Source organism: Notothenia coriiceps, unplaced genomic scaffold, assembly GCF_000735185.1.
Source record: "Notothenia coriiceps isolate Sejong01 unplaced genomic scaffold, NC01 NC01_scaffold00004436, whole genome shotgun sequence".
In the NCBI taxonomy this organism is placed as follows: Eukaryota; Metazoa; Chordata; class Actinopteri; order Perciformes; family Nototheniidae; genus Notothenia; species Notothenia coriiceps.
Window position 1 is genome coordinate 39,558 of NW_011337137.1, and position 12,689 is coordinate 52,246.

General features: G+C 38.2%; 1 protein-coding gene across 1 annotated transcript in view; it reads right to left on the minus strand.

Annotated features, from left to right (window-relative positions):
• tspoap1 (TSPO associated protein 1) overlaps positions 1–11,089 on the minus strand; it is a gene marked incomplete at its 5' end in the record, with an annotated part of 39,633 nt that extends 28,544 nt beyond the window's left edge. Inside the window, 4 exons of the mRNA XM_010767484.1 lie at positions 6,826–7,032; positions 8,755–8,931; positions 9,925–10,053; positions 10,982–11,089. Coding sequence (XP_010765786.1) covers positions 6,826–7,032; positions 8,755–8,931; positions 9,925–10,053; positions 10,982–11,089 — 621 coding nt within the window. The remainder of the gene's footprint in view (positions 1–6,825; positions 7,033–8,754; positions 8,932–9,924; positions 10,054–10,981) is intronic.
• Between the last annotated feature and the right edge of the window lie 1,600 nt (positions 11,090–12,689).

Consider the following 12,689-nt stretch of genomic DNA (forward strand, 5'->3'; position numbering starts at 1 on the left):
TTCCAGTGGATGGTGAATCCTACTGTTTTAAAAATATAATACACAATAAAAAAAAGCAAAACATTTAGCAAATGTAACAAAAGTATTGTATTTCTTTGATATGGTAGCAATTAGCTGCAATGTATTTTTAATTTTTTTGAAAAAAAGACTTATTTTGAAAGTAATTCCATTTACCAACTTTCATATGATGATAATACCATTGAGAGAAAGAATATAAACAAATTTGAGCAAAGGGAAAACCAAGTATTGGATTGTGGTTCCTGTGGTTGCCATCAACTTTCTAACAAATTAAAATAGGGACAGCAAATAGCAGCCCATATCTATAAATGTTAAATATATGTTGCACTAGATATTTTGAGAAAAGATTCCTCTTACATTCAAAACTGGAACTGCGCTACCACAATTTGAAAGGGAGAGAACGGAAGCAACCACTGAAAAAACACACACACACACACACACACACACACACACACACACACACCTTGACTCAACCTTAAGTCCCCTTTCCAAGCCTCAAGGATCCTTTTAAGGACATTCTGCCACCATCACCTTATTTAATGGATATTCAATGATTCCTTTTGAATACAACAAACATTTGAATGGAACGAAAGCCAGTGGAAGAACAAACCACTCAGCTCTTTTATTAGCAATGCCACTTAGTCACTTCAAGATGCAGTTTCCCTTTTATGTGTATTGTGTGAATTGTATGTTGTAATGTGTATGGCGAGTATTTTCCAGTGCCAAAGACACATTTCCATTTTATGTACATGTATTGAACAATAAAGTATTCTGAATCTAAATATATTTTTTGGGATCTGTGAAGAGCATGACAACAGCTGCACTAATGCTATTTTTTATACCAAGAATCAGTGTGGACACGTTGACCCTTGAATTTTCAAACTACCAAGAACTTTATATAACATTTGAATTATTAAGATGATGTATAACTGATTTAGAAGTTCTCTGCCACACGGCAATGACTTTAAAAGTTAGTATTTAGGCCTGATTGGTGTGATATAATACTATATATACCAAGATAAAGTTCCCAGCACCCTATCACTCTTCCTTATTATCACAATAGTTCTACTTCTGGCAGCATGAGAATCAGGGGAACGTTTTCCTGTCTCCACAGGATAAATATGTTTACAGATACAGAAGATCCCAACAAGCGGTCCTTATGACCCACAGTGACTGTTGAGCCCCAAATGAGTGTCTGTGGCGTTAAGCGAGTCTGTCCCCAGTTTATCTTTTGGCTAGGTGACCAGATGGTGTTAGTAGTGGTGACGAAAGGCCGGCAGGAGGCACTAATACCATTGGCCCCTGTACAAAAAACAGTGCACAGCCATGAGGGCTTTAAAAAAAACACTGCTGACTTTTCTGTTGCTAATTTCTTTTGGTGGTCATTAAGATCCCGTCACATCAATCATACGTGCCCGGCAATCCCACGTTTGTATTTCGGCAGCCGCGGTTAAACCTGTCTTCTTGGGATTCTTAATTAGCTTGTAGCATGTCACACCTATTGAGTGGGCTGGCTTAAGTGTGTGGAGCAAACTGCAGTGATCTGGCAGGCTTTTGCCAATGTAGTGACACAAAAGTGGTGGCAAAGGTGAAACCCTACGTCAATTTGAACACACCTCATCCTTTTGAATTATTATTGTTCTACTTTTTGCAGCTCTTCTTTACGTCGTTACTTGTGTCCTTTCCATACCTTTCAGTGACAACATATTATTAAGTATGATTTGTATTCCTATTGGTTTACAAACCTTTAAAGAGGAGCAATCCTTTTTGAAAAAGAAACGTTGGTTCACAAAGCAAATCTAATCAGGATTTAGGTGACGGGTGATATCAAGGTTGTGACGGATGAACACAGGGCAAATATAACATAATCCCTCATTTATAAAATATCAGGAGGAATAAAAGGAACTGTCAGAGAGCTTTAGGCCAGAGCTTTTATGAAAATAGGTTTATGTGGCAACACTTTGACCAAACAAAAGTTAGTGTGGCCAAAAGGCACTTCATGTTTTAGAAAATGACTTAGTGCTGTGTTTAATTCTCTTTCTTCATTAGGACACTAATGATAAAAAGATCAATTGAGTGAAATTGAGCATAATCTGAAATACAAAAGCTAACAGACCAGGTGTTAAAGGAGTAGTGCCCAAATTCATGTGAATTTGCAATTGTATAGTTCCTTTTCTGGGAAGATCTGATTTAAATTCTGTTTAATTAATTAATTTAATTTTTTTAAATTTAGATCTGAGAATCACATATTCAGGCATTCTTATGGTTTTTACAATGAGTTCTCAATTAGTATTCATTCCATTTCTTTTCACAATTTGCGTCCAAGAAGATAATATATTTAAAAATATTCAGCAAGAAAAATACCAAATTATCTTTTTCAATCACTAGAAACAGCAAAGAAAGGAATCAATAGCTGAGTCAATCCTACCACTAAACAGGGACAAAGCCTATTACTGTAGCTTCACTACTTTCATCAATTCAAGAATATTATATATATATATATTAAAATGTGGGGGAAAGAGTAAATCCTGTCAGATTAGAATCAGTACCCACAGGACAACTATACAATATATGTAATAGACGTTGACCAGTATATATGCGAAGAGTTTGTGCTTTCGTTGCCCTTAAACAGTTCAAAACACTACATATATAACCAGCTATAATACATACAAAAACTAGAAGCATTAATATAAAGATTCACAATATCCAAACAGTTATAATAAAATATACAATTGTTTAATTGAACATGTTTTAATATTTGTATATATATTTAGAAGAGTAGTAATAAAATAAGTGTACAGCTGGTTCCTGGTCTCATCTCAAACTAACACATCAAGCCATACTAACATATTATGAAATAGTTATATACTATGTGAATGTATTAATGGTGTCCATGTTGGTCTTACAATAAGTATGAATTATCAACTAGTCAATGTCATGTGTGGTCGAATCAAAAATATCAGCTTCAAATACATACAGTATATCAATCTAAATATCAGTTCCTGCTTTCAAAAGATAATTATGACATTTCACCAATTTTAAAATGTGATGATTACCACATACTGAGATATTTGTGACAATATCTGACCAGATTGTTTTTACTTTGCTTTACACACAAATATAAATAATGACAATTTCTACAGCATGGGGCATTTAAACATGCTGTGCAGACACGCTTCGTAATGTTGCTGAAGCCACTGGAGTCAAATTAAATATAATCTGGTAGGACAAAACCTGCTTGCATGTGAAAATGTTCATATAGTATTTGACACTGCAATTAAGTACATTGTTAGCTATCCTTAACTTCAATATTATGTTTCCTGGCAGGCAAACTTGCACATAAATACAGATGTGATTATTATTTGTTTTTAACCTGAATTGGCTCCAATTTATCAGTAAATATAACTTATACATTTCATTTTCTTTTATAACATGTATGACATTAAAAGAAGTGCATGTGATCTTTAAAATCTAACAAGCCTGTACCTGATTGCTATGCATTCAAGCATTGAGTGAGTCAGGCTTATACACAAAATAAATGTGAATGGCAGACATTTGCAGACTTTACACTGCACTTAAGTTAACTGTTGATGATACTATTTATTTATAGACCCTTAATGGTTGTTTATTTTACCCTTTAAATTCATTGCTAACTTTCAATGTGGTTCCTTATTGAAAAAACTTGAATTATTAGTTTCTGTTGCTGGTGCAGTTGTTTCACCTGAGCTTGAAAAATACTTCTACTACATTCTACACAATAAACAAATATGCCATGAAGTAAATAAGATAAGACACAAATAAACTATAGAACAGAATGCATTAGGAACCGTCGGAGTAATGATGCAGGGGGAGGGAGTTCAACAGGAAACAGTTTGAAGTCATGGCTTTGACGGCTTCTTGAAAGGATGTCAATATTATTATGTCATTGATTGTTTACTCTGGGGAATTTTAAAATCCTCCAGTTTCTTTTAATGTTTGATTTTTCAGCTTTTTACTATAGTATGTATTTTCCTGATTTATTTTTCTATTCTATGCTATATTGACAATAAGGTATTTTCCTCAATATACTTCTGAGTTCATTAAGAGGTCGTTTGAATGAATGAAACTTGAAGAACAGTTCTCGCTTGATGTCATGTTCTGCTCACATCCCATCACCTGATGGCTGGTATTATGGATATACTGGGTCATGGCATAAAGGAAAATATATCAGAATATATCAACGGAGAACACGAGTACTTCTATATACTTCGAAAATATAGAAATCAGAAACGTCTTCTCCTGTTTCCGTACTTCCATGCACTTTGCAAACGGACATGTTTAATACGACATGATGAACTATACTCCTTTTAAAATTGAAATGTTTTGAAACGTTGCTGCTGGCTTTTCAGTCACAGTAGAACAAGAACTTCACATGTCACTCCAAAAGTAAATTGGATGTAGAGGGTATGGCAAAACTAGTCTAAAGATTGTGCATTCAGAAAAACATTCAAATTATAAAATACATGAAGTCAATACTGACATTTTAAAGAATGTGTGAAGTTATATGAAACATTATCAATGAATGGCCAGATGAAGGATGCAGCCGTGTCTAACATATATCCTCACAGGCAATTTGAATGTTACGGTAGCTTCGATCCTAGATCAAATCCTCCTGTAACTGAGGCTCGCCTCTACGTGCACTTTGCGTCACACAGCGAGGTGCCATTGTGTACACCTCACACTGATGTGGTCCATGTATACTAGAGGATCAAGTACACCTTGGGCCCATGCGTACTAAAGCAGGGTCAGATCCCATTCGGCAGGCCCTGAATGCCATAAGCACATTGGTGTAATCCCTGCAGACTACTGAAACGGGTAACTGGATCACTTCTTTTAAAAGCACCTTAATGGATTGGCCTGGCCGTTGATTTTCTTTTTAATACGTAGCATATCGATGTCCACCAATCAAACGCTCTACCACCCTGTCACTAAGTCCCCCCCATCTAAATTCTGCATCTGGAAGCTCCAAAATATGACAGTTATAAAACCGTGTTTCTGACTGGCTGCCCTTCAATAGGCCTAATGCATGTCGCTTCTTTCTCATTTGTAAGGAAGTAGCATGCCATTACAGGCATGGCTGCAATTTAGCAGAGGATTTACTGAAATGAACATAGAAAAACAGCAACTATGAGACCTAGAAGAAAAATCCTGCAAACAGCTGCAAGTGGTTTTTCTTAAACTTACATGTAACAGTTATAATCTTGCAGAATAAGATGCTGTTTTGAATATCTAACACAAATGATCGCTCCCGATTTGTCATGTGACTGATTAGTTTTCAGGGTTAAGTCTGAACTTTGAGTTCTGCAGGCTAACGTCCAAGCAGGCACATACGAGGTTAGTAAACGAGAAGTACAGCGGGAACGGAGACCGACACACGGAGATGACAAAACTCAGAAGATGACCTACCCCTTTGGTGTGATCTGTGCCAACGTCAAGGCGTCCCTTGGCCTGCTAGTTATCCAGAGCAGGGCGAGATAGCAAAGTCTTTAGTGCGACTGGAGTCTTACCTACCATGCAAAACCCTCTCACCGCTGCCACAGCAACAGAGAGCGGATTACTGGACTGTACCATTCTGTTGTTAGAGGGGATTAGAGTTCACACAACATGGCCCCTTTCTGAGTGTGCGCGTCCCACAAACGGGGGAGATTACCACAATCGGCATTCTCATTTGAGCTTCACAGGCAGAAAATGTACTCTACTCCACAGTGAGGACATTTTTGTATCTCCATAAAAGAGATGTATGCCTTTAGGGTGATCAAGACTGGTTCTAACGCACATAAATGATGCCTTTAAGAATGTCACTATTTGAATGATATGTCACTGTTAGATGTCATATGTTCAGTGGCGTGACAAACTAAATGTTTCAATTATTGTAATGTAATTCCTGCAATACATTACATATTTAAATATTTAAGGCGTAAAGTATGTGCATTTTAGCTTTTTTGCCCTGAGACTGATCAGCACATCACTTCCCAAGTAAATTAATGTTTCTAAGAAGTGAGAAGCGAGGAGATGAGTATTAAATGCAGAGGGGATGGGAGTGTGTGACTTCTGTATCTTTGATCAGGCCCAAGTTCAAGGCAGGGAATCCTCTCATTATGGCTCGTGGCAGATTAGTATCGAGTCCAACGACAAGCCATTATGTAACACTGCGAACCAGCATGCATGCCAACGTAAATGTATACTGGACTTGGGAAAAACTCAGTGTGCATGACCAAGGGGCAAATAATTCAAACCATACTGCAGTGCAAATACCGTTTACAACCCTAGGTGTAAAACATTATCTGGTGTGTGCTGCTTTTCATCACACACTTAACTGCAAGTAAAACGAACAGCATCATTGTAGCCGTTTAAAAAAAAACGTAACATCCCAAATTAATATATAGAACTCTGCACAAATGTCTATATCCAAACTACAGCTTAGTATATTCTTTTGCATCTATTTCCATATTTGTTTATTACTTATAAAAGGGCTTGTGGCTCTATATACAAGAAATAAATAGAAAATGTGCAACATCCAGAAGCACAATATGCAAGTTATCCTACAGTTTTTTGTATATTGTATTAGTGTTGGACATGTGTTAATACACCGTCAGTATTTATACTTAATTTGGTTGGAAGACATTAAAGGAATTCTATTGATTTCAGCATTTCTTAGTTTGCATAGACAAGGCCCTCTAATTCAAATCCCTTATTACATGTTACTTGTTATGTTGGTCTTATACCAACAGGGGTAAGGGTAGCCTTGATCTGAGGGGGTGCTTTTACCTTATCTTCCTCATCTTCTTTCTTGTCTTCCTCCTCCTCTTCTTCCTGGATCCTCCCACACTTCGCCGGGCCGCCAAGGTCGGGACTGTGGTCGTGCTGCTGCCCAGATGATGTGACGGACAGCTGCCTCTGGAGCCGCAGTACCTCCCTCTGAGACTCCCTGAGAAGCCTCTCGAATTCCACTCGGCCAGATGGAAGAGGGGAGCCCTGCACAGACACAGACGTATGCATCAAAGATAGACAGGAACGTTGTCAAGTCATCACAATATTGGTACCGTAGCATCCGGCAAAGGCCACCAGATTCAGGCACTATTTGTCCCAGAGGCCATTAGACTGTTAAACTCCTTAGCTCTTTGAACCACTCACATGCTGTTTGTTTATAATACACTGTTTATTTGTACATCCTTTTTATTCCACATATGTACATATTTATATATTGTAAAAGTAACCAGTATTTATTCAACTCTACAGTATTTAATTTGAAAGTTAGGTATGTTCTATCGTAAACGACCTTGTGTAAATATTTTCTTATTCATGCTACTTGCTTGCACTGTTATGTTTGTTGCACTGTTTTATTTGTTTTGTTAAGTAGTTAAGACTATTGCTCTTGCAATTTAGAACTGATTTCACAACACTCTAAGATTGTGTTTAATAGATACATAGATTTAAAACAAATGCAATAAATGAAAACGGTAGTAGATAGAACAGTCAGAGGGATATAACAATAACATAGCTTAAAGCAGCAGTAAAACTGATTCTAGGTCTTAGACATCATCATGCAGACTTTATATCTAAATGTTCCCTCTCAAGTTGAGAATACTCCTTCATCTGCCCTCCACCTTGTCCTCATTACTTGGTGAGAATCTGGGACGTCCCACACAGACACTCTCACTAGATCAATAGCTAGCTTACCCTGGGAGACCCTGCATTATGAAACCCAGCAGATGTTCACATTCAGGAGAATGAGCTCTTAAGTCAGTGGAGCAGTAATTAAAAACAGGCACTTCGAAGGCAGCCTATTCCTGCACTGTCATCGAGTCATCCGCAGTGACGCAGCCCCAGTAATACGGGCTTAGGAGGGAGTTAGGAGCAGAAGGAGTACCCGTGGTGTCCAGCAGAGGGCGAGCTTGTGGCAGGGATGAGGAGTGGGGTATATGAAACAAGGCAAAAAACTTGGAAGAACCATAAAGTTATCTCAGCTTTGTTTTTGTTTACTGTGGTGGAGGAAAAATCCAGAACCTCTACTGTACAGTGTGTTACTTTTAGTAACACATCTGGTTACTTTTAGTAACACACTGTACAAATGCAAGTACAAGTCCTGCATGGGAAATATTACTAAAGGAAAAGTTTGTAAGTATATTCAGGAACATGTATTTCATTTTTCAAAAGTATCAGACGAGGAAAAAAAAGTCCTCTGTGAATGCCTAACTATTAAATATAATATTTCTTGAATTTATGTAAAGGCACGAGTTCACTCACTTTTCTATAACGATTACCTAATGATTATTTTCATTTTGGATTTATTTAATTGCTTGGTATGTAAAAAAGTCAAAAATATTGTCACAAATGACACAGCCACCCAAACATTTTTTGTTACAGTACAAACCTTAACATAACAAATGTTTAAAGTTTAAATTATTAAAATGTTGGAACATGATGTGTTTTTGTTAGAAAAAGGATGTTTTATGTTTAGTAACTAAAACTGCGAGATAAATGTAGTGTAGTAAAAAGTACAATATTCCCCTCGGAGATGTAGTGGTGTAGAAGTAAAAGTACCTCAAAATGTAACTTTAGTAAGGTTAATGTACTTAGTTACACTCCACCTCTGTGGCCCAAAGTGCTTCACATAGAAAAGGAGAGCATATGTCTTTACCATGAGTCCAAATCAGTGAGCCCCTCTCAGTTAAAGAGAGGCTGTGTGATAAATACCTTGGTGCTGCCCAGCCGTGACTCCAGCTCTCTGCACTCCTCCTGCAGAGAGGCGATTTCTTTGTCTTTAGACAGCAGAGCGTCGGCGTGCTGGGCCAGGTCCCGGGCCCGCTGACGGGCGAACGCCCTCTTGTACTGTTCCACTGACCCGGGTCTCATAAGCGACGGGGAGTTCACCTGAACAAAAGCAACAAGGAAATACGTCTTTGAATCACCAGACGGGATTTCCTAGAGGAAGAAACTTTTCCTCTTTCAAAGAAAAAGTGTATCATTTTACTCAGTAGATATCTGGTATAGGTAGAGCAGAGGTACTTGTATGTTCCTTCTGAATAACAGAGGCGTGTCCACCACTGTAGGTATTTTACTATCTGTGGGTCAGTCTCTCATAATAAAAGCCGACTTTTAAGTTAATCAAGCCTCACAAGTCTTTCTTTTTTTGGTGTAGATTTATCAGAGCTGCATTGCTGTGCCCTTCAGTGAGCAGCAGGAGGTGAGCGGGGGAGGGGAGAGGTCCCTCCCTCAGTCTGGTGAACAGGTGCAATGTGAAAACAAACCAGTGACCGAAGCATCCCAGACAGAGAGGTAGCCCCTACTGCTCTTCAGGAGAGATAGAGGCTCTTCCACATCAAGAGTAAATACTACATCCAACTTCAAAGGGTGACACCTTGCATGCATGCAGCTTATCCTTAAATTAAAATGACAAATCATCAACCTAATTATTTACAATTTCACCAACAATGAGTGAGCTGTGGAAAGATACATTATAGTTATTATAGTATTTTTTATATTACAATTTTAGAAAAAGGTTGAATTTTTGCAAATAAATATGATCTTTCAGTCAAAGTTATTCTCGTTATCAAAAATAAAAATCTCCCCCTTCTTCCTTTCCCCCTAATTTCAGCCCCTGGTGGATATTATCTCAGGAAACCTCCTAGTTCCTCCATCCATTCTAGTGATGCATTAAATATTTAATAGGGAGCTGGTATTTTTTCAACAAGGCTCACATTCATCACATGCTGAACTATTCCATTCAACTCATTACCGGACATTATGGTGATGTGGTTATTTGGATGGTGCTGCGTGATAATGAGTCACTTTGGGTCACAGTGGGGGGAAAAGCATTTCACACGGAAGCTGAAATGTGATGTATTTAATTTGTGCCGTATATACCACTCTGAGGTTGGCTTCCTGCAATTTGCGAGCTCTGTCTTCCAGCCTCTTAGCGAGCACAGACAGCTCGGTGTTCTTCCTCCTCAGCCGCCTGACCTTCTCCTCCGTCTCTGGGGCACTGCTCTTCCACTAAACAAACGGGAAACAAACAGCCTCATCAGACAACGCTTGCAGCAAAAATTAACACTACAGTAGCACAACAAGCATGAAAGTCAATATTTCTACATTTTTGCTTATTCCTGAACAATCGTTTTGGATTGAATGCAGAGCTGGGATGGTAGTTTAAAATAAATGTACTAATTACCCGTTAACCAAACGTAATCACGGAAAGTATCACAATATAAAAATAATTGAACCTGGTACATTTCATTTACGTTTGAAAAACCTACAAATCAACTACTGTGTCTGAGCGCTAGCCAAAAGACACGCGATGTTACGGAAGTAATCAAAGGACTACAATCTTTCAGAGCCTACATTGGATGTTTACACTTTGACTATCATAGAACATTAACAGTGGGATAGCACTGCTTTCACTGACTGATTTTTCTCCTTAGAACACAACATGATTATTGATCGCGTTCCCATCCAGGAAATTGAAAGCATTCTTTGAACTAGAGGCTACGAGCATAAGACGGAAGTTTATGATTTCACTCGAGACTCCTTTCACATTGTTACCCTGCTAGTTATCCCCGTTTTAAAACATGTTTCCATAATCTGATTACCTCTTTGTTATGCAACTGTAAAGGAATACAGTTACCTTTTAATGTAATCTGATCACATAATTTCGTTGTTTCTGACACTTCCAAAAACAAAATTAAGATTAAATGGCACACTTCCTACTTCGTGTAACATTTGTGTGTGTTACCCGGAAGACATTAAAAAGATTAATGGGGAAACACTCTGTCAAGATAATGATCTATTTATAAACAGGATAAATGACGCCTTGGTGAAACTATGCACGTTAAAAAAGTTTAGTTGTCTCCGTCTTTGCTCTTGGCCTACTTTCTATGAAGCCTTCAGTAAGGACTGCAGACTCTGCCATTATTTTTAGACTTACCAGCAGGCCATTCTCCTCCCTCAGTGTGGTACAAGTCTTCTCCAGCTCATCGAGGGCTCGCAGGAGTTCAGAGTTCTGACGCACCAAGAACCCATAGTCAGTACCATTCTGGAAAACAAGCACAACACAGACAGATGTTTAGCAAACACAGCCTTTTTATTGTTTTGATAATACACCATGAAAATAGTTTTAGAGAGAAAGGGGATCGAGTTTCATTTCATAGAATTGCTTAAATCTTGTTCCATCTCTGGGTAATTGGTATGCCTCCCTCTGCTTTCAGCCAATGTTTACACAGCATAATCTAATAGTCGCTGACAGATGACAGCACTCTGAGAAGGCTTTTCATTAGTCCAACTCAATCAGCCTACCACTGGCACTGAATACCTATTACTCCACATGAACTCAGCACGAGAGGACAGAGAGCTGTGGTTGCATATTGAGCTATCAAGAGCCAAAGAGAGGGCAAGAAAAATTACAAATACACCAACATGTCAGGTAGCAGTCTACATCCATGTCTATTCAAACTCTTATACCAGAAAATATATGCAGCTAAGATGGAATGTATTAAAGTTGTAATATAGAATGAAAAAGATGCTGTCTTCACCAGGAGACTATATCACAAAGGACCGATAGAGAGCTTTGTTACATGGTGCAATGACAATCATCTGACGTGTAACATCAGCAATACATGAGTTTGAGGTGGATGTTGGATTAAGAGAGAGATAGGATAACACACAAATGTGCAGCCATGACAGACAATACTTCAAATATGGATGTTGCTGTAAATAAGTTACATCATTTTAAAATGCTTTGCACACATCTTCAACCCGACAAAATATAGAATCGGCACATATTCAAGTTGGGCATCCAAGATTAGTGTCCCCAAATGTGAAATACGGGCATAAGCCCCCTTCTTTGTTCCACAGTTTTAGCATTAAATAATGTCCAGAAAAGGTTTGCAGAACATTATGATGTCACAGGGAGGTTGACCATTGACAATTTGGAGAGAACAATTCTAAACTGTATCATTTTATCCTTATTAACATTTGTATGAATTGTTTTGTCAAATTAGCATTATTAGCGTTACATTAACGAGTCAGGGCACAACTGGGTTTTGTGAGGTCACAACCATAAAATGTAATCAGTTCAGTCCAAGTGGATGTTTATGCCAAATTTCAGGAAATTCCCTAATGAAGGCATTCACAAAGAATGATTGAATATTGGATGAGAAAGTCGTCCAACACTTTGACATCAAATATTACAAAAAAATATACATATAATGACAAAATTAATTTAAAAAAACTCAGTCTATCAATTTTTAAAATTGGACGCTGGAGATCTGTGAAAAGTACACAAAGTTTTCTTGTGGTTTTACATAGTGTCATAACCCTGAGCTTGTTATATTGTGAGCTGTTAGTGAATAGATAGCTCTACAAAGCAGCAGTCGATGTGGCACACTGTCAACGTGGCAGATTGTTAATGTGGTGATCAAGAGTATCATCATTTTTCGTCCATGTGGAGGAAACCTGGAAGTGGTGGAACCCTCAGATTGCTCTTTCATTTGAGGGGAATGGATGGCACCCTGCCTCTGACACAGGGGTGCCCAGAGGCTCAGAGGGAAGAGAGGAGACCTGGCACACATCAGTGTAATGTCTGCAGAGAGAGCAGATGGGCAGACAGGGTGAACAGATAAGCTGGAGGTAAAGGG